This window comes from Euprymna scolopes, chromosome 19, assembly GCF_053919585.1.
Source record: "Euprymna scolopes isolate OS-2025 chromosome 19, ASM5391958v1, whole genome shotgun sequence".
Lineage (NCBI taxonomy): Eukaryota > Metazoa > Mollusca > Cephalopoda > Sepiida > Sepiolidae > Euprymna > Euprymna scolopes.
Window position 1 is genome coordinate 21,765,259 of NC_136500.1, and position 20,841 is coordinate 21,786,099.

At 33.7% G+C, this 20,841-nt stretch overlaps 1 protein-coding gene across 4 annotated transcripts in view; it reads left to right on the forward strand.

Moving 5' to 3' along the window:
- Nucleotides 1-20,841, forward strand: part of LOC145303483 (glycerol-3-phosphate dehydrogenase, mitochondrial-like) — a 214,099-nt gene that overhangs the window by 110,698 nt on the left and 82,560 nt on the right. For all 4 annotated transcript variants that reach the window (XM_080144851.1, XM_080144848.1, XM_080144850.1 and 1 more), the window contains exons 7-10: nt 3,571-3,732; nt 12,683-12,827; nt 16,755-16,840; nt 19,207-19,314. In XM_080144851.1, coding sequence (XP_080000977.1) covers nt 3,571-3,732; nt 12,683-12,827; nt 16,755-16,840; nt 19,207-19,314 — 501 coding nt within the window. The remainder of the gene's footprint in view (nt 1-3,570; nt 3,733-12,682; nt 12,828-16,754; nt 16,841-19,206; nt 19,315-20,841) is intronic.

The following is a 20,841-nucleotide window of genomic DNA, read 5'->3' on the forward strand; positions in this document are numbered from 1 at the left end:
CTTTTTGTAATAGAAAACTAACCTATCTCTACCCAGGTGTTTATTTATCCCTCTTTCTCTCAAATTCATCCTTCTTCCCATGTTTTGTTGGCTTACACTGACATTGTTATCTTAACTGCTCTGCATTTACTAAACTAGAACTAATATCCATTCTTTCAATGTATCCAAATCAAAGAATTCTTTTGTTTCTTTTTAAAATAAAAAACTGTCCATGTGCATGCAGCATCATCATATTTGGTTTAATGCCTGTTTAACATGCTGGCATGTGTTGGACGGCTTTCTGGAATTCATTTCCAAACTCCCTTATTTCTGGCCAAACAAACTTATCCCTCTTTCTCTCAAATTCATCCTTATTACTTCATACCATGTTTTCATTAGTTTTTCCATAACTGTGCTACGCGCTTTTGTATCTCAACTGTTCTACATCTACTAACCTACACACTATCATCCATTTGTTCATCATCATATTCCGTTAAGCATCTGTTTTATGTGCTGGCATGTGTTGGATGACTTTCTGTAATTGATTTTTATATTTACCTATTTCTTGCCAGGTCTTCATTCATCTCACTTTCTCTCAAATCTATCATTATCACTTTTTCCCATGTTTTCATTCACCTTATCCTATTAATTGACACTACTACCTTAACTGTTCCTGATCTACTGACCCAAGAACTCTCATCCATTCTTTCAACATGACTAAACCAACAAAGTCTCATGTTTTGCCCACATTTCCCTACACTAAGATTTAATCTTCCTCTGACGTCATCAGATCCTGTCTTTAAAATTCACATTACACATTCATCATATTATTTTTCTGCATGCAACACATATCCTAAACCCTCACTACCCAGGTTTCATTTCCATACAGCATCACACTGTACACATGCTTGATGATTGAATAGGGATGCTCTACTGGTTAATAAAAGCAGAAATTCTTTGAATTTACTCTGTCCACTCATAACTATTACAATCACACTGACATCAGCTTCTCCATGTGCTTCAATGGTATCACCAAGGTAACAAAACTTGATAGCCTCATCATCTAAATATATTTTCTCCACATCTGAGTTTTCATCCGTTTCCATTGTCTTACATTTTTTGCACACAAACTGGTTATCATCTCTTGATCTACCTGTAACTCCACTGCACGTTTTTGTGTACCCAATTCTTACAAATACCACAAAGCGTTGAGTTGCTTCAAACTCCCTTTTCACAAACTGAGCAGGAGAACGTTGTTCTTTCTGGAGGATTTCCAACACTACAACCACTGATCATCATGTTGTCTTTGGTAACATTCACTCTCCGAACTTTACTTTCTATAGCATTTCCCTCCAAATGTTTAGCTTAAATTGTCAGTCTTCCATTGTTTTTCAACTAATCTTTTTCATCTTCCTCAGCTTTCATTCCTCGCTTCTTCCCTTACTCATCCCATCTTTCTATACAATCTACTCACGCTAAACATTTCTTAACAAAACAAAAACAAAATGCTGGACAAATTTAATACACAAAGCAATGGGTTACAGTTATTTGTAATTTATTTTATTTTTATTTTCTCTAATAATGTCTAACAAAAGAAGCATACTAAATACTGCAACATTTATATAGTTTTTAAGAATTATTGTCGAGCCATGCTGATGACTATTAGTAAGTAACGTGCGTCCATGGATAACTTATGTATGTAAAAAAAATGAAGAAAGAATCTAAATCTAAATAATAATGCATCCCATCGACTTGATGCAGATATTTGTATGCAAGGGAACAAAGCTCTCTATCACTTAGCTAAGTAAATTTGAATACAATGGCAGTGTTTCTATACTTCTACTATAGCTAATAAAAAACAATAACAAAATTAACTCTCTCTCTCTCTCTCATATATATATGAGGTAATAATATAAAAGCACATTTTATGCATTTAAAATAGGAATCACTTTCCAAATGGCAAAATCAAGCTTGGTATTTAGAAGATTAAATAAAGCTTAAAATATGTAAATTATCCAATTCAAAAGTATGCCATTCTTTTTGTTTATATAATAATATCACTACTTATCAAGACCCAAAGGCCATTTAAGGATAAGGATTAATGAGATTCTCAATATGATGATGAACAGTACACACACACATATATTTAAAGAAGTGGAGCTACCAATGGTTATTATTATTTTAAAAAAATTTTTAAGAACTGAATCCACTTTGGTCAGAGGCATAATATTCTTTCAGTGTTACACTTCTCTTTCCAAAATTACAAGACTTGTCAAGACTAAAATAATATCTGAAATCTGAAGAGAGAAAAACTCGTAACACGTGTAATAGACATAAAAAATACAAAAAATTTAACAATAAACAAAATTTAAAAAAAATAATAACTGTTAATAGTTTCATTCCTTTAAATATATGCTTATATATTGATTGAACCACACTACCTTCTACTTTTTTTTTTTTTTTTTTTTGTAAAATGTTTTTTTGGCTCCCCGACAAAAGGAAGGTGGACCTGTAAATTCACCCTTGTCCGTTTGTCTGTCCACACTTTTCTCAATAACTACACCTTGGAATTTTTTGAAATTTTGCACAAACATTAAACAAGATATGAGTAAAAAAAGTAACAGAACGGATTTTCCTGGAAAATTCTGGTTGTTCCCCTAGAGGTGTCTTTCGGGTTAAAATGGCTAAAATTGACACTTTTGTGCTTATTAAAAAAAAAATTGATGACTTGAATTTTTATAAAACTTTCTGAAAAGTTGTAACTAACTAATTTCTCTATAATTTTGTTTGTCTATACTTCACAATAACTCTTGGGTGTGCCTTGGGGCTCTTTTAGGGCTAATAAAAACACTCCATTTTTGGGACTATTTTATCATATTTGTCCAAAATTTTCTGTGTATGCCTATTTAGTAGTTTTGCATAGTGCTGAACTCAAATTTAAATATGTTAAGGCCTTGGAGATTTTTGGGGCTAAATTGGGGGGGGGGGGGCAAATGATGGACTTAGTAATTTCTTTTTTTGCATGGTGTAGAACTCAAATTTACATTTGTTAAGGCCTAAAACTGCACCGTTTGTTCATTTTCACATCCCCTGGAGACTTTGGGGACTAAATGGGGTGGGGGTGGGGCTGAACTTAAGTGATTTTTTATGCCTCGTCACTGTGCACTCACTAATTCAACATTGTTCAGGATCTATTATGTACAAATTTGTTAAGTAACTATTTCTATGTTCTATGACAATGCTTTTTTTGTTAGGTTTAGTATCCAAGCTAATCAAAGCAAATAAGGAATGGTAACTCTTACAAAAAATAAGAATTATTCCCACTAGTTTGTTTTTCTTTTAGGTTGCTAAAGCATGTTTGCATATTAACCAAACTACCGAACCAGATCAAGTAATTTTAAAAATAAATTGCAATAAAGTATGTTAGTTTATTGTTAATAACATGGTACAAAAATATAAATAACAAATGAAAATTGGCTAAAGTTTAATTCGTCAGATTGACTTTTTAGGTTCAAATTTTAAAATCAGTCTGACATAATTTTATGCATTAGATATATATAACAGATTTCATTTATTTTCTTCTTTCTTCAGGTCAACATGAAGACGCTCGGATGAATATAGTTCTTGCCATGACAGCTATACGTATGGGTGGTTCACTAACCAACCACGTGGAAGTAAAAGAATTGTTGAAAACAACTAATAGTGATGGCGAAGAGCATGTGTGTGGCGCTAAAGTTCGGGATAGATTGACTGGTGAGGCCATTTTTTTTCTTTTGACTTCAAAACATTTTGCTATTTCTTTTTCTTTGTTCTTTTTTTATTGTTTTTATTGTTGTTGTTTTTATTGTTGTTTTTTTCATCGAATTAGATCATGCAGATTTAGTTTGAACTAGCAGAGTCCTGACGTTGCCCGGGATTGAATGAGGATCAACAAATGTTTCACACTTTCAATACTTTTATTGCCATTGAAATCAGTGAAATCTCCCATTTTTATGATGATGATGATGATTGCTTGCTTGCTAGCTTGCTTGCTCTAGTTGGGAACCCACAACAGTATACAAAGAGAAAACTTCACATGCATTCCCACATTGACTTAATCCACAATACATTGTAGTCTAGTTTACACTGTAAAGAACCTATTATTTTTATATAATGGCTTCAATTAAAGTTTAAAATGCAAAAATCAAGTATCATGCTTCAGTTGTGCTCTAAACAAAAACATTCATTTCGAACATGCCCTTCTCTTATCAAAAAACCTACTGTGATTTTATGTCAGGCTCTTCTGCTTGTGCGGTGATAAAACTTCTCAAATGCACTTGTGATGTTAGGTTGTATGAGGGTGTTAACTTTCGTGAAAATCAAACTGTGCCTTCTCTAATTGGATTTTTCGGTTATCGATTTTTCATATTTATCAGAGACATTCCGATATGAAACCTATCTAAGAACATTCCCAGTCACATATAGTCATTCATGTGAAATGTCCAAAAAATCAGCCCAGAATCTCACAGTGAATGAACTCACATGCAGACACAAAATGCGTTTTATATATAAGTAGAAATATTTAAAGTGTTACATACTATCATTATCATCATCATTGGAGAAAATAGATTTCTTTTCTATCTTTTTCTAAGATCAAAAGCATGGTTGTCAAATAAAGGCTTTCATTTTTCTTTTTAGATATAGCACAAATGTTACACATTACTTAGCAGTACTTTTCTTTTTGAAGTTAAGTGTAGATATGTTTTATGAAATGCATATAGTCACTCTGGTATCATTTGCAAGACTTGACCCTAGGTTCATTTGTCAGTATGAAAGTAGATAGTGGATTGGTTAATTTGATCATGTGCTGTCGAAGGATTTGAGGTGAAATGATTTGTGGATTAGAATATAATATAATGGCCTTGTCATCTAAAGTCCAGGGGTATTTAGATTCTTTAGGCTTCTCAGAGGATAGCCAGAAATAACTCATAATTAAGGAAATTAGATCAATAGTTAAGTATTATAAACAAGAACATGTCAGACATACCTCCATCTGACAGTATAACTCGAAAGCTATTTTATTTGATCACACTGAAATTTTGCATGATGGTTACAACTATCAAAGAACATCTATGTATTAAATTTGGAAAAATTTAAAGTTGAAATTTTGTCGGAATTTCGACTATGATCAAACTTTTATAGTCAAAGTTAAAGGACTTCATTATTCATTAAATGACTTCATTGATATGGACCAATTAGCTAGTCTCTACATTGAATAGAACTGCAGTTATCACCAAAATTGTCACCTTTTTGCGACTTTGTTCTTTGACCTACATATCCAAGGATGGAATACTGTTGCCATATCTGGGCAGGAGCTGCCAAAAACAGCCTATCATGCCTTGACAGAGTACAAAATAGACTTCGTGGCTTAGTGGGGGATGCCCTTTTCTCTACCCTGCAACCCCTCTCTCACAGAAGAGACGTTGCGAGCCTATCCTTGTTTTATCGTTATTTTCATGGCAGGTGCTCGTCTGAACTCCAATCCCTGGTCCCCCCTCGCCAATCTTTCACGAAAAACACCCGTCTAGCTGAATCCACTGTGAAAAATTTCCCCCACTCTATATCTGTGCCTAAATCAAAACGCGGATTCCATGAACAAAGCTTCTTTCTTAGAACTGCACGCCTGTGGAACTCTGTTCCGTCTGCCTGCTTCCCTCCGGACTACAACATGGATGTCTTCAAGTCTAATGTTAACAAATTCCTAATGAACCGCCCCCTTAAGTAAACACTCCATCAAATCTCCACACTAACGTAATGTACTTGCAATAACCCTTATCCCTGAGTGGCTTCCGGGCCTTGATAAGTTGTGATCACTGTGTAAAAAAAAAAAAAAAAAAATATCCCTAAAATTAAATCAGTTATTAAGTTGGATCATGACCAAAATTTTGACCAAATTTGATGATGATTGATGAAATGATGTGAATGCTAGGTTATATTCAAACAAACTCAACAAAAAACATATTTACTTCCGCCTTGGTGGAGCTAAATAGGTTATGAGTGTCCAGTATATCTGTTTAAGAAAAGTGCTCAGAATCCCTCCTTCAAACAACATCAACAGGAATATATAACAAATGTTTTCATCATGTATAATATAAATATGCTTGTCTGTTTAAATGTAATTATGTATGTATGTATGTAAATCTCGAAAAAACTTTCAACAGAGGTGACAGATTTTCATGAGATTGGTATCATTTTGAAGCCTGACCCTTCGGGTGACAAATATCAAAAAATTGACCAAAAACATTAATTCCTCATCCTCAACTGGGTACTTTTCTGCAGGAAGGGGTCGCTTTTTTCCCCAATAATTTCGAAAGTCATTGCCTATTTTCGATTGTCTAGCCTTAATTTAAACCTATGTCTCTTCCAGTTTGGTGATGGGCGCAACAGCTAACGTGTCACGTTTTTTTTCACTTTCTTTTCCTCTTTCATGATACGGGTTCGAGCCTGCCTGCCTACTACCACTTTTTTTTTCTGTTTTTTTTTTTTTTTGCGCTCATCCAATACCCTTACACACACCTCCACTTTCTTTTCTGTCTTCGTATGACAGGTTTGAGCCTGCCTGCCTACTGACACTTTTTTTTGCTCAACAAACACCTCCAAACACCCGGGCAATACTGAGCACCCAGGCTAGTCTATAAATATAAAAGCGAAAATGTATGTATGTTTGTATGTGTGTTCGCTTTTTCTGTATGTCTACAAAAGGCTTTTTTCAGAGAAGCGGTCGGTCGGTTCACAACTTTTTAAAACTTTTTATATCACATATAAATCGTAATGTCTCACAGTTAACAACGAAGCTCGCCTGTCTATTTAATTTGCTCGACTTTGGGAAGATAAATATTCAACATTTGTCACTTGCCGCATGTGGATTAGTCTTTTTCCTATAACATCTTGGGAAGCGTTCCCGCAGTAAATGAAATACTATCCCGCAGTCAAACTTGACCTCATTAACTCATTAAAACGGGCACCTGCCAAATCCAAGTAATTAAATAAATTCAAACGTGTTTCCGTTAGCATCTCGCGGTGGGGCAATGGTTAACGTTGCACTTTTTTTTTTCACACTTTAATTTACAACTTTGCCTCATGGGTTCAGGTTCGATCCTCATACTTACCTACGAAAACATTTTTTTTAACCCCCCCCCACCCCGGAGTTTACACACACACACCTCCAAACACTCGGGCAACACCGGGTACCCCTCGCTAGTCTATATATATAAAAGTGAAAATGTTTGTGTGTGTGTCTTTGCATGTCTCGCAAAAACTTTCGACACAGGCCACAGATTTTCGCCACATAGGTATCATTTTAAAGCTCAAACCTTTGCCCGACAAATATCGAAAAATTGGCCAAAAACATTAATTCCTTCACCCTAAAATCATCAGTTTTGTACAGGGAGAAGTGCCAAAAAAATCGTTCCTTCATTTTCTCTACTCCTGCTACTATGACAATGACATCATTTTTGACCTAGAAAACGTTGACGTTAGTTTCAACCACCTGCAAGTGTTTTTAAAGGTTTAATTTTATCTGTTATTAAGTCTATGTCTCTTTGGCGTAAGGGTAACGTGTCGAGCAATTTTTTTCTGCCTTAACCTTGATGCTTCAGGTTCGAGCCTGTCTTTCTACCTAAACTTTTTTCCTCTTTTACACCTTTTTCCTTTTTTTGTTTTTACGTTTGTTTGCTGTTTTGCTTTGTTTTGGTTTTTCCAATTATTTTTAACATTGTGTTTTTTAATAATATTAAAACAGGGTCACCCTCTCCTACATACACACCTCCAAACACACGGGCAACACCGGGTACCCCTGCTAGTCTATATATATAAAAGGCAAAATGTGTGTGACCATTTTGTGTATGTCTTCAAAAGGCTTTTCTCGCACACGGTTCCGATGTCGTTACGATCGCTTACAACTGTTTATATGGGTCCTAAATAATAATATGTACGATTTGGGAAAGTGCGTCGCATCTAGATTTATTTACGTCGACTTTTACAAAATTATTCCTATTTTGGCTTCTCGCATGTTGATGAGGTTTTTTCGTATAAAAAGTGAAACTAAAGTTAACAACGAACAACATTCTCGGCATTGCGCCAGGAAATGTCCCAGAAGCAATCAGCTTTGATCAATGTTGTACATCAGACAATTGTTATTCAATCTGGACAATTTGGAGCTGGTTCCCCTCCCCCAACATCTGTTGGGGGAAAAAAACAAAAACAGTCAAACTTGGGTAAACAACTGCGTGACTTCTATTTGACCTTCTTAATTAGGTCAAATGGAAGCAGCAGAGTTAACTTTTATTGCGCATGCCTGTTTTTATAGTTAAATAAATAAATTCAAATGTATGTTGTGGTGGCCTAATGGGTAATGTCGCCTGTTTTTTTTTTTCACACATTAATTTCCAACTCAAGGGTACGGGTTCGATTCTCATACTTACCTACCAAAACATTTTTTTTATTTAACCCCCACCTTTTGATTTACCTCAAGACACCCGGGCATCGCCGGGTACTCCCCGCTAGTCTATATATATAAAAGGCAAAATGTGTGTGACCATTTCGTGTATGTCTTCAAAAGGCTTTTCTCGCACACGCTCCCGGGGTTGTTACTATCGCTTAAAACTGTTTATATAGGTCCTATATAATAATATCTAGGAATTAGGAAAGTGCGTAGCGTATAGATTTATTCACGTCGATTTTTACAAAATTATTGCTATTTTGGCTTCTCGCGTGTTGATCGGGCTTTTTAGTATAAATAAAGTGAAACTAAACTCAAACGACGTATTCTCGGCATTGCGCCGGGAAAAACGTCCAGAAGCAATCAGCTTTGATCAATCTTGTATATCAGATTTAATCTGGACAATTGGGAGCTGCTTTCCCCTCCCCAACATCTGTTGGGGGAAGAAACAGTCAAATTTGGATAAACAAACCCAAACTCTGCGTGACTTCTATTTGACCTTCTTAATTAGGTCAAATGGGAGCAGCAGAGTTAACTTTTAATGCGCACACCTGTTTTTATAGTTAAATAAATAAATAAATTAAAACCTGCTTAACGTTGTCTGTCGCCGTGGCTTAATGGTAAACGTAGCACGGTTTTTTTTTTCACACATTAATTTCAAACTCGAGTGTACGGGTCCGATTCTCATACTCACCTATCAAAACATTTTTTTATTATTATTTAACACCACCGGAGTTTTGATTTACCTCAAAACACCCGGGCATCGCCGGGTACCCCCCGCTAGTATATATATATATATATATAAAAGCGAAAATGTTTGTGTGTGTGTGCATTTTCGTGTATGTCCAGAAAAGGCTTTTTTCCGAGAAGCAATCGGTCGCCTCACAACTTCTTAAAACTTTTTATATCGCACCTAAATGATAATATCTATGAGTTAACAACCGTGGTCGCCTGTCTATTTAATTTGCCCGACTTTCAAAAGATAAATATTCAACAATTTTCGATCGCCACATGTGCATTAAGCTTTTTCGTATAAAAAAAGAAGCGAACAGACTCGCGGTAAATAAAACACTGTCCCGCACTCAAAGTTGACCTTCCTTATAGAGAATCAATCTTTATGTCTCAAAGTTGACGTCATTAGCTCGTCAAAAACGGGCACCTGCCGTTAAACATTGCACGTTTGTTTTCACACTTTATTATTTTCCAACTGCGCATCAAGGCTTCGTTTTTTTTTTTTTTTTTTAAAACAAACACCCGGGACACCCGGCTAATGATTTTTCTTTTCATTTACCCAAAAACACACAAACCTACAAACACCCGGGCAACGCCAGGTACCCCTGCTAGTCTGTAATATAAATCTCACCTGTTTGTTTAAATGTATGTATGTATGAACGTATGTATGTATGTATGTATGTATGTATGTATGTATGTATGTATGTATGTATGTATGTATGTCTGCCTAAAACTTTTGACAGCGGCACAAGATCGGTATCATTTTAAAGCTCGATCCTTCGGACGACAAATATAAAAAAATTGGCCAAAAACATTAATTCCTTCACTGGGCACTTTTCTACAGGGAGGAGTCGCTTTTTTTGCCGCTATTTTTGAAAGTCATCCCCTCTTTCCGATTGTCTAGCCTTAATTTAAACCTACATCACTTCCGATTTGGCGATGGGTGCAACAGCAAAGGCGTTTTTTTTTTCACATTCTTTTCCTCCTTTGCGGTATGGGTTCAAGCCTGTCTGCCTACTACCACCATTTTTTTTTTTCTGCTCAACACACACCTCCAAACACCTGAGCAACGCCGGGCACCCAGGCTAGTTTATTATATAGCAACAATGAAAATATTTAATTTTATTTGATAGTATTGCATATGTGACATTATGCCTATGTTTTTTATGAACATCAATATATGAAAGAAAGCTTCCAATGTTTCTTTTGAAGACGTCCCATTACCTAAAACTGAAAATCATTGACACGTACTCGTTTTATTCAGCTGGTGGATTCATATAGCATTTCCAGAAGAATCCTCTTTTTCGACAAGTTTGATTACAAATAAAGATTCTAAAAACAAAGGATTTTATGTTGCTTACTTTTATTGCCTTACTCCAACGTTGAATCATCATATATGGTATACTCCTTGCTCCCACTGGATGGGAAGAGAAAAGTAGCAAAACAAAGGATGTCCTAGTGTCAATTATTGCCCTGTCCTCCTTTCCAGATATATTCATCAGTTCCAATTGGCTGAATATATTTTTTACTCATTCCTATCTAACCAACAAAATAACTATGCTGCTAAGTTCTATAATTCACAACCTGTCAAAACTAACCCAGACTTGAATTCCAAAAGTGATTGAAAACTTGCACCTCAGTCTCTTACGTGTAATTAAATCACCATTTTCATCCCAAAACTAGCTTTCATCATCAATGGACTTGAGTTGATATACATAGCACTTGATAAAAAAAAAACATTTTGCAAACAAACGTGCTACAAATTTCACTCTTTGCAATCAGGGCCATCCATGCTCAGAATTTTTGCCAATAACTGAAAATACTCTATTATACATATATCTGTTCATGATGCTGCCAAACTTATCTAGTACCTTGGTGGCAGCAAGGCAACTACTGACAACTAATTTCAGCCATAATGTTTAAGAATCTACTGCTGGAACTTGTCCCTATTTTAAAAAAAAATTATTTAACTGTGACTTAAAGGGAAACACTTTTAAATCTTCTTGTAAAACATCGTTACTCTATTATTAAAAAATACTGGAGTGTTCTGCAACTTAGTACAGGTTGATCAGTCTCCTGTACGTCATAAATTGTTTGAATTTTATTTCATGTGGATGGTCTTCACGTTGCTCAAACTGTTATTCATCTTATTTTTATGTTGTGCTTACAATTTGTTGATACAAGTCTGCTCTGCTGATATTTTGTGTCTTTCCTTTATTTTGTGGCCATCAATTCCATGCATGGTTTAACGACAAATCTTTGTTTCTTTTATTGCTTTTGGTGAAGATATTGTTAACTCTTCTCATTGGCTGAGAAATATATTTTCCTTATATTTTATTTGAATTTAAAGTGGATTTTGCAACTGAACATGAAACTCCTTTCTTAATATATTTTTACTAATAAGTTACCATTTATCAAGGTCAAAATCCCCTTGAGGATAAGTGTTAATGTGGATTGTCACTTGAATAGTACAAGAAAAATAAAAATGCTGAATGGAATGAATTGTTTGATTACTTATGAAGGCAGTTTATGACAAGTATTTGTTTACATTCGATTTGAAGACGATCATGTTGTAGTTTGCCAGAAATCTGTTACTATAGAGTTTGGAAATTTTTGGAAAGAAACTCTGTTCATGAAAATTATGGCTGATTCTAGGCACACAAATGAAAAAAGGAAAGTTCTTTACAGTGGCGGTAACTGGACGAGTTCTTGATGTAAATGTTTTACAGGAAGAAACCAGAGGTTGGATCCCACTTGAACATGTTTTGTGGAAATTTGTTTGTACAAATCACATATTGTTTGCACAAGTAAAGATCTTTCGTACTCTGCTTTCTCTCTGATTTTGTCACTTCAGTTTATATATTCTGTAACCGTTCTGTGATTAAATTTGCCTTTCTTGAATGTATGGATGAATCCTTATTTTACTTTCTACTATTCAGTCACCACTTATCAAGGCCAAGAGACACTCGAGGATAAGAGTTAATAAGACTGAATAATTGCCAGTTGAAAGATGAGGTATGCTATTGGAGTACTAAAACTGATCAATATTATGAATCGCGTTTATCATTGCTAGGGGCAATTTATGACAAGAATTTGTTGACATTGGACTTGAAGACCACTAAGTTGGAATCAGTAGGGAAGCAATCTTGCAGAAATGTTTTCCACGAGAGAGAAGCCATTACGATGGAAATTTCGTCTGATGTTTAGTACATAGAAAAAGAAACGAAAGTCTTTTCCCATTGTAACAAGACGAGTTCTTGCTGCAAATGACCTAGTAGGAGCAATAAAAGAATCAAGCTCAGCCATGCAGCTTCTATATAAAGACTAATAATATTTTTCCTGTGAGAAGGAAATTGTAGAAAAGAAAAGATATCATCCCCTCTTCCCGAACTGTCAACGTAAATGTTTTTATTTTATAACTTTAGTTGTTCTGTTTGTTGAATCATATTTTATTTGTTTTCATGTATTATATTTTTTCAATTCTTTGTACAGGTGAAGAATGGTCAGTGAAAGCGAAATGTGTGATAAATGCCAGTGGACCTTACACAGACAGTATCCGACTCATGGCTGATGCAGAAAAACCAAAAATCTGTAAACCAAGTTCAGGTGTTCACATAGTTTTACCGGATTATTACAGGTAAAAACGTGAACATTTTCGTTATCATCATCACATGTTTTATTTGTGCATAAACGAATTGTAGGGAAGAAAGATGCATGTGAATTCTCGTTAGCTATAATGAGGTTACAATGATGGTTTCATTTTCAGAAGGAACTCCTCTTCAAACAACACCGTTATAAACACTGACATATTTCCACCACCAACACCTTTTTCTCAGCTGTAAAACTTTAACTTTCCATGTACTTTAAATCTATCATAAAAGTTAGCCAGTATCTACATATGCAAGTTAGTTGTTCATGCATGCAAATTAATCCGAGCTATAAAAATCTAGAATTATGAACACAAATTCTTTTTCTTTAGAAAATAGTCGTCCGATACATAAAATATTTAATCTGCTTTGACACTGTTTTCATTTTCGTCTCATTATTACACAAATCTTTATCCCCAGCTCAATGTCCTCCTACTCGTGTTAAAAGGAAATTATACATATCTATATATATATAAAAGTGAACGTGTCTGTGTGTATTTCCCTATGCTATAACTCTGTCAATTTTAAGTCTACAGACTAGAAATTTGATATACAGGGTACTGAGATTTGGGAAAATCTTTGTGATTGATTTTCGCCCAGAAATTTGGCTGTTAAGGGGTCAAAGTTCAACGATTTGACCGTTGAGAACTCTACCAAACTCCTCCGACAATTTTGGGTCTAAACACTTGAAATTTTAGATATAAGTTCCTTGGACATGGATCTAACTTAATAACTTGATTTGAGCCCAAAACAATAAATGTTAAGGGGTCATAATAGGGGTTAAAGTTAAAAAAAATTTGACCTCTGCGGTCTCTACCAAATTACTCAGGCAATTTCTGGTCTAAACATTTGAAATTTGACGTAAAGGGTATTCAGAGATAGGACAAGCTTGTTAATCGGTTTGGGTCGAAAAGTTTTAGTTACCAATATATAAATGTATGTATGTATGTTTGCATGTCTGCCTAAAACTTTCGACAGGAGCAACGGATTTTCACAAGATCAGTATCGTTTTATAGTTCGACCTTTCAGGCGACAAATATCGAAAAATTGGCTAAAAACATTAATATCTTCACCTTTAACTGGCCACTTTTCTACAGGGAGGGTTGTTTTTTGCCGATATTTTCAAAAGTCATCCTCTCCTTTCGATTGTCTAGCCTTAATTTAAACATAAGTGATTTCCAGTTTGGTGGTGGTCGTAACAGCAAAGACGTCAGGTTTTTTTTCCCCGTTCTTTTCCTCCTTCGCAGTACAGGTTCGAGCCTGCCTTCCAACTACCACTTTTTTTTTGCTCATTATACGCATCTAAACACCCGGGCAACGCCGGGCTGAAATGCTAGTTTTATACAAAGTAGTGGTCATGTAAAAAATATATTTTAAATATATATGTGAGAAAAATATGTTTAATCAGTTATATTTCACCCTTTATTTATACCAAATCCTTTTATTAATGAAGCTTGATGTGTGTTAAATATAACTACAAAGCATATACAAATAAATGACAAAAAGTCTATATTCCAAATTCCAAGATGTTGTTCATCTTACTATTTATTTCTTTCAGCATGTTAAAATGTTCAGTTCTTAACACCTGTTTTGTAGCGCTGAACCATTCACATAATTATGTCAATTTTTGAATATATTCCGATTGCTGAAATAAATAAATAGTAAGATGAACAACATCTTGGAATTTGGAATATAGACTTTTGTCATTTATATATGTGTATATATATATATATATATATATATATATATATATATATATATATATATATATATATATATATACTCATGTACACACACAATTTACTTCTACATGCACAGTATATGTAACACAATAATCAATAATATTTAAATGACTATATATATATATATATATATATATATATATATATATATGTGACCTTGTTTGTGCAGAATGGTCTCTAGCAAACTATTCTGTCAATTTCTACTCTACAAACTTGAAACTTGATATATAGGGGATTCGGACCTGTGGAATAAATTTGGCACTTGTACAGTTTAATCAAGACATTAAAAAAATGAAAATATTGAAAAAAGGTTATATTGTACATATCCGTTTTGGACTGAAGATCTCCGAAAAAAATTCATTTAATTTGATCGAGTAGGTTTTTTTTTTATAATATATAAAATATGTTCTTATGAGAGCACATTGATGTCATCCATTATGGAATTTGTTAAACACGCCATGGGGAGATAACTTAATGTAAAGCGCCGACACTCCTTCCCCATTTCCCTATCTTTAATACTAGCTTTTCTTCTTAAAAATCGAACCCTTTGGTGGGAATCATAACAAATGGTTTTTCACTGTAAAAAAAACTACTTGATGAAATTAAGTGACATTTTTTTTTTGGAGAACTTTGTTCCATAACAGATACGTACAATATAACCTTTTTTCGATATTTTCATTTTTTTAATGTCTTGATTAAACTGTACAAGTATCATAAATTCAATTCTCTAAGGAGTCAAAATAGTAAAAATTGGAACTTGGCAAGTGTAAGTCAACTTAATGTGTATCCTCTATGCATGCACAGATATAAATTTATATGTTTAATTGTGTTAATTTTTAAAGTTTTGATATCCATTAGGTCAGGTAGCAAATACTGTTGGAGAGTTAAATGTTTTGATTTTGATTCTAGCTGATGGCACCCAACTCATATTGTTTTTTTTTAACTTTGGAAATTACTGCTATATATTGGGTATAATATAATAATCAATAGAAAATTGTCTCTATAACAATAAATATGAAATTTGCATCAAGTAAAATCTTTTATTTAAACATATAAGTGGACAATGCTAGGCGGCATGCTAGTGTGTGTGTGTGTGTGTGTATATGTGTAAATAAATTTATTCTTGGAAAATACTAGACAATAACAATGTAGTGCCTATGTGGTTTCTTCAGTGGACAAAAATATCAGTGTTGTGATCAATGAAACAGCCACTAATGCTTGGAAGGGAAAAATATTTCTCTCTGAAAAATTTGGTCTTGATATTTAGACAATTAATTGCAGATAATATAACTTGCAGAATTCTGAGATTTTATGAGATGCATTTCTTTGAACTCTTTGCATGTGAAGAATAAGGCAACAGCGCTTCTCTAACAATTCAATACCTCTTTTATAAAATGATTTGCCTTTGATCTTAAAATATGCTCTAGTTTCTAATATCACTTCTTCATTGGAGCTAATCTAAATTCTTTTGAGGTGTGCAAACAGCCAGTATCTGCTAGGGGTCAGATTTGGAGAATAAGATTGGTGCCAAAGCAATTTATGTAAGTTTGCCTCAACTTATCATACAGTGCATTGTCTTTGTAAAAGAATACATTTTTTTCTATTTTATTTGTGGTTAATTTTTGAATGCATCAATATATTTGCTATTGATGGTTCTTTCTTTCTCAAGGCAATTGATTAAATACCTTGGTGCATCATAAAATAAGGAGGCAAAAATCTTGCCTGTTGATATTGGCTTTGGATGGTTGCTGTCCAGTTGGTTAACCGTTAATTTGACTCTAAAGTGAAGTTGTGGATCCATGTTTCATCCATTATTAAATATTTATGCAAAACCTCCTTATTTTGCATTGAAACATGTAAACCAATGCTCTGAATCATCAATGGTTCATTCTTGTAATGAACTGTGAAAGCTCTCTGTGTTGCAGTTACAGATTCACCATTTTTTTAAAACATTTCTACAGTAAAAACATAATGTGGAAAAGTCCAAAATACATTGCTTGGTTAAGATTCCTGGAAAAAAGAAAATGGCAAGTTATTAACTAAATGAAAACAATTGGCACTTGCATAAGTTCATTAGCAACATATAGGTGAAAGTTTAAAATGTGGGAGATATTTCTACTGCATCCTCTATTATTTATGTGTGTTTATTATTTTTTATTTTTAATTTCTGTTTAGTCCTTCCAATATGGGTTTACTTGATCCAGCTACCAGTGATGGAAGGGTGATCTTTTTTTTGCCTTGGCAAAAAGTCACTTTGGCAGGTAAGGTATATCTATCCGGCATTCCCTAGAGTTTTTTTTATTTCTATTTCTTTGCACATTTTTAAACTTAAGCAAAACAACTGTCAATACATTCTTCAAGTTAAAATGATGTACTTTGCATATCAATGAGGCTGCACACAGGAATGAGGTAATGTAAGGCTGGAAGTCCAGATGGTGGAAATCAAGTTGGGAGAACCGGACTGAACGGGACGGATTTTACAATGTCATTCGGATGCTGACAAGAGTCCCATTTTTTAAATTTTAACCTATTTCGTCCTGAAAAATATAGTCACTGCAACCGAGACGAAATTTGAATGCGTTGTCAAAGAGAAAATTAAACGAGACACATTGAAATTTGAAAGTCTAGAGGAAAGGAAAGATTAAACGAATCACATTGAGATTTGAAAGCCTTGACGAAGGGAAAGATTAAATGATCCGCATCAAAATTTGAAAGTGAAAGATTAACTGAGTTGCGTCAAACTGCGAAAATTGAAAGTGTCGAAATAATGTGAATATTAAATGGCACGTGTTGAATTTAAAAAATTGGAAGTGTTGAAAAATGGAAAGATATAAATGATTCGCGTCAAACTTTAAAAATTTTAAGCATTGAGAAAGGGAAAACTTAAACGAGTTGTGGTCAGAGAAGTGAAGATATGATGCTGATGGAATGAGTCAGACCTTTTTTTAGTTTGATATTCCCAGTGGGATTCATTGAATTTTCTTTTTTAATTGTTGTGAAATTTGAATGTGTTGGAATATGATTCAGTTAAATGTTGGAGGCACATTCGAAAGTTGACATGGAAATTCATCATGCTATGGATAATTTAAAATGTGTGCATATTCATTTAAACACTTAACCGGTAATTATTTTATGAAAGTACTGTTCGAGCCGGATGTTTCTTTCTTTTTTTTTTGGTTTTTGAAAAAACGTCGCTTTTAAAGAACTTAAAATGCGATTCGGTTGACTTGTATGTATTAAAAAGTCGTCATTTTTAAATGAGGAATTAAAAATTTATTTTTATGTGAAAAAAGCACTCGCTTTTAAATGAAGAATTGGAAATGTATTTCAGTTGTGTTGTATAAAAGAGTCGTTATGTTTAGTGAGGGCTAGCTGTGTCTAGCCGAGTATCGTGGGCTAGTAGAGAGACTAGCAGGGTTTTAAGTTTATGAAGTGATCTTCAAGGATCAGGGGGGGAATGTAGTTTGATGTGATTTGCAATATGAGGTAATATAAGGCTAGAAATCAAGATGGTGGGAGTCGAGTCAGGAGAACCAGACTGAATGAGACAGATTTTACAATGTCATTCCAATGCTGATAAGAATCCCATTTTTTTTTTTGTTGTTGATTTTTATTTTAGGATGATTATTTTAAAATGTTTTATATTAGCAGTTGTCTGGGTCAGACTAAGTAATTTCTAAACATAAAATCTTGTAGTTGCAGTTTATCAATGTTTTTCACCAAGTTTTATATAATATTCACATGTGGGTCAAAGTAAGTTGGCAACCCCAAATGAGGTTACAACCACTGTGTTAGATGTTTACTATAAATAATGTTAATCAGTATTTGTTTGAATGACCTACAATTTAGAAACTCTAACTTATATAAATACTAGATTAATACCCGTCCCAGGATGGGAAAAATTAATTTTCTTTAACAGAGCAGTTTTGCACAATTATTCTATCCCCTTATGGAGATTAAAATTAAAATATAATGATACTAAATCTTATGTCTAGAATCCTTATTCAAATTTTGATCAAAATACATTATATTATTTTTATTCTAGAAAATGTCAAATTGAAGGAGTAACAACACAAAAAGAAATTGAAATTCATGGAATCTTGCTTAAATGGTGTCTAATGACTACAGATCAAACTGAACATAACTGACAGATCAAACTGAACATAACTGACAGATCAAAACTGCTAATACCTGACAGACTAAACTCAACATAACTGATGTCTTATATTTAATCAAAACCCCAAAATCGGAAATATCTGAATTTTCATGATGGTTTCCACTCCCTTTTCACCCTCTTTGCATAAGATAAAATTAAACTAAATGTAGCCTACATTACTACCCCTACTGCCTATCAGATGTGTTCTAAAAATTCATAATAATTGGTTAATTAGTTTAAGAGTGAATCCTGCACATACAAATAAATAAACATGTACACATATGCATGTTTATATAAATGGAGATATAGAATATGATCCCAAAGTTATGTCATCAATACTCTGAATTTGTTTGCCCCAACTTTCTTGATTCTGTCATATGGGTGTGTGTGAATGCTTCTTCTTTTTTATTCATGTCTTTTATTTTGAGAGAACATTTTCGATGAAAGAATTTGATCTTTGTTTGAACATAGGAACAACTGATAATGCGTGTGAGGTGACTGATTACCCACAACCAACAGAAAAAGAAGTCCAGTTCATTTTGAAGGAAATTAGAAATTATCTCAGTCCAGACGTTCGAGGTGAGATATTTTATTTTTTTCATTTTTCATTGATCTTTTCTTTATTCTATCATATATGGGTGTGTGTGAATGGCATTAATGGATGTCATCACAGACTATAGATTCAGTCATGCAAAGCTCAAGTACTCATAGAATAATATCCTAAGATATTTTAGCTTTCTATGTTTGTTATCATTTTCCTTTTTTAAAAAATGTGATCATCAGCAAAGATGATGATTAGTCATCAATCTTATATCAGCAAAATAATAAAAAAAATCAATTTGACCTATTTTAAAATGAATTGGGTGCTTGTTAAGCTATAGTCAACAAATCGATTTTTTAAATATATCTTTTCAAGCAAAAACAATCTAATATATAAAAGCCAAGTACGTCCAAGGATGGAGTACTGCTGCCACATTTGGGCAGGAGCTGCTAAAAACAGCCTATCCTTCCTTGACAGAGTACAAAATAGACTTCATGGTTTAGTGGGGGATACCCTTTTCTCTTCCCTGCAACCTCTCTGCCACAGAAGAGACGTTGTGAGCCTGTCTTTGTTTTATCGTTATTTCCATGGCAGGTGCTCATCTGAGCTCCAATCCCTCATACCCCCTCGCCAATCTTTCACAAGAAACACCCATCTGGCTGAAACTACTGTCAATAATTTTCCCCACTCTTTATCTGTGCCTAAATCCAAACGTAGATTCCATGAGCAAAGCTTCTTTCTTAGAACTGCACGCCAGTGGAACTCTCTTCCGTTTGCCTGTTTTCCACCTGACTACAATTTGGACGTCTTAAAGTCCAACATAAACAAATTCCTGACAAACCACCCTCTTAAGTAAGAAACTATCAAAACCCCTAATACTAATGATTACTACAATACTATCTCATTGATTACTGTACACGCAATAACCCTTATCCCTGAGTGGCCTTCGGGCCTTGATAAGTGGTGACCCCCATATAAAAAAAAAAAGCCATGTCGAAAATAATAATACATGAAAAAAATTATGAAAATTCATTGAGTAGAACAATTGCTATTATGTTTTTAGTAAAAAAAAAATGTCTATCGATGTAAACAACAAATATTGCAGCCATGAACAAGTAATTTAAAATATTTGTTTCAGAGTTATGTCCCCTGCATGTAGACTCCTACTGTCTACTTTATAACGTTTAAGAAAAATACGATTTTACCTAATTTTCCATAAAAATTACTTTGATTATAAATAACTTTCTAGTCGATTAATTTTCGTAACTTTTGGATATATTACTATTTTCAGCATGACAATTAAGTACGTCATATTGTTTTGTCGACTATCTTACAAACACTGTGAATTGTTTCAAAATTAAATTATTTTGTTTCATTTACTAAAACAGTACTATTTTAAATAAATACATTTCAAAAAATGACATTCGTGACAGAACACAATTATTTTTACAGTAAGAAAACAGAATATTGTTTTAAAGGAATTGAATCGTTATAATTTTATATAGATAACAAATAAAGAAGAGATAAATTTGTTTTATTTATTTAAATAATATCTAGCTGACAAT